The 2043-nt window shown below is 49.7% G+C and overlaps 1 protein-coding gene across 1 annotated transcript in view; it reads right to left on the bottom strand.

The window, feature by feature from the left end:
- The window catches only part of LOC107297040 (immunoglobulin superfamily member 21-like), a 37804-nt gene that overhangs the window by 2235 nt on the left and 33526 nt on the right, over nt 1-2043 (bottom strand). The window contains exons 6-7 of the mRNA XM_015826397.1: nt 483-675; nt 47-85 (exon numbers count right to left, since the gene is read on the bottom strand). Coding sequence (XP_015681883.1) covers nt 47-85; nt 483-675 — 232 coding nt within the window. The remainder of the gene's footprint in view (nt 1-46; nt 86-482; nt 676-2043) is intronic.

Here is a 2043-nt window from a genome sequence, read left to right as displayed (position 1 = left end):
CTTCTTGCGAGGAGGCGCGTTAGATGGGTGGAGGGGGGGGGCTTACCATTGGCGTCTTCTGTTCCTCTTGGAATATTGGGGTTTTCTATTTAGAAAGGGGGGTGGGTGGGGAGAAAAGAATAAGACGGTCATCGAGCATCGGAGAAACGCAGGCAAGGATGAGGTGCGATGGATGGAGGACGGGAAAGAATGGATGAAGAATGGAAGACGCGAGGGGTGGGGTGTTGATTAGAGTTTGGGGAAGCAGAGGAGGGGGGAATTGGGAGCAGAAAGGATGGCATGGCTCGGCTGGGTCCCCCCCCCCTTAATGGCAGTCTTCCTACCCCAATGGGGGCATATCCCTATCCTGGAGGGAGCATGCAGCTGGAAAGACATCAACAGACCACAGGGAAGTAGGACGGTTGAGATGTCAACAACGAGTCGGAAGGTGGGGAGATGATCCAAGATGAGCCACCGATGGAGGAATGGGGGCTCCCCCCTACCGAACACGATCAGCCGGGTGTGGGTGTCGGTGGAGCCCAAAGGGTTCTGCGCCGTGCAGCGATACATCGAGCCGTTCAGTTCGGCCGGCACGCGTTCCAACACCAGCTCTTTCCCGTCATGTTCGGTGCTGCCGTCCAGGAGCCGGCTCCCGACACGGGTCCAAGTGAACATGGGCTCGGGGAAGACTTCGTTCTGGAATCAAGGATCCCCCCCACCCCCACCCCACACGGTCAGGTCAACCAACAGCACGGAGGAAAACAGGTTGTGTGGTTATGGCCTTGAAGGTCCTCCTGGGGGTCTTCTCAAACCTGGAACCATCGTCTGGGTGGGAGAAGCAACGTACGAAGAACCTGGGTTGACTTCAAGAGTCAAAGGAACAACCACAAAGCTCTTTGGACAACCTCGTCACAAAGCCACTTAATCGCCCCGCAGAAGGAAAGGGCCCTCGATGAGAAGATACTTCTCAAATGTTGATGTTTGGGTGGTTCTAGTAGTTAGATTAAAAGTTCTTGGGAGGAGACAAGGGAGATGTGAGTTGCCTAGAACCAGCTCAGAATGGAGGCTGCGAATTGAGGGTCCGTAAGGGACGGAGAAGGAAGCTAAGCGGTCAAGAGCAAAATGGTTTTTGATGGAACCATCAGCTCCTTTGTGTCCACCTTGATGTACCTGGCCCGCTACACACCCTCTTCACCACCTGTTTTCCTTGCTACCTCCTGGGAGGAGGGGGCTTCGTGGTATCCGAAGCAGAACATCCAGACTCAGTCACAGTTTGTTCCATACAGGATCAACCTTGTGAACTCTCCAGCTTCCTCTTTCCGCTACGTATTCAAGAGGGACAGCGATTAATATTTATATGTATTTATATGTAAGAGCGTAGATATATACATATGTATGTATATAGCGTGTGTTGTGTGTGTTATGTATGTGTACACTTTTGAGAGCAAGCAACAGAATTTCATTTTTAATGTGTGCCAGGGTGCCCACAGTAAAAAAATGACAATAAAGATTATCTATCATCTCTATCTCCATCCATCCATCCCTCCCTCCCTCCCTCCCTCCCTCCCTCCCTCCATCCATCCATCCATCCATCCATCCATCCATCCATCCATCCATCCATCCATCCATCCATCTATCTATCTATCTATCTATCTATCTATCTATCTATCATCTCTGTCTGTCTGTCTGTCTGTCTGTCTGTCTGTCTGTCTGTCTGTCTGTCTGTCTGTCTGTCTGTCTGTCTGTCTGTCTGTCTGTCTGTCTGTCTGTCTGTCTGTCTGTCTATCTATCTATCTATCTATCTATCTATCTATCTATCAATCAATCATCTATCGCTTGCTCACCTGTCTGCTTAAGTGAGGAGCTGACCAAGAAGATGAAGGATAACAGAATAACAGAGTTGGAAGAGACCATAAAGGTCTTTTAGTCCAACCCCTGTCTCAAGCAGGAGACCCCATGCCATTTCAAATAAATGACTGTCCAATTTCTTGTTAAAAACCTCCAGTGATGGAGGCAAGTCACTCCACTGATTAATTGTTCTAGGATGAGAACCCTCTAAAATTA

This window comes from Protobothrops mucrosquamatus, unplaced genomic scaffold (genome assembly GCF_001527695.2).
Source record: "Protobothrops mucrosquamatus isolate PMUCROS unplaced genomic scaffold, P.Mucros_1.0 scaffold3098, whole genome shotgun sequence".
NCBI classification, from domain to species: Eukaryota; Metazoa; Chordata; class Lepidosauria; order Squamata; family Viperidae; genus Protobothrops; species Protobothrops mucrosquamatus.
Note: the sequence above shows the minus strand (reverse complement) of the source record. Positions and strands in the feature narration are given on the sequence as shown.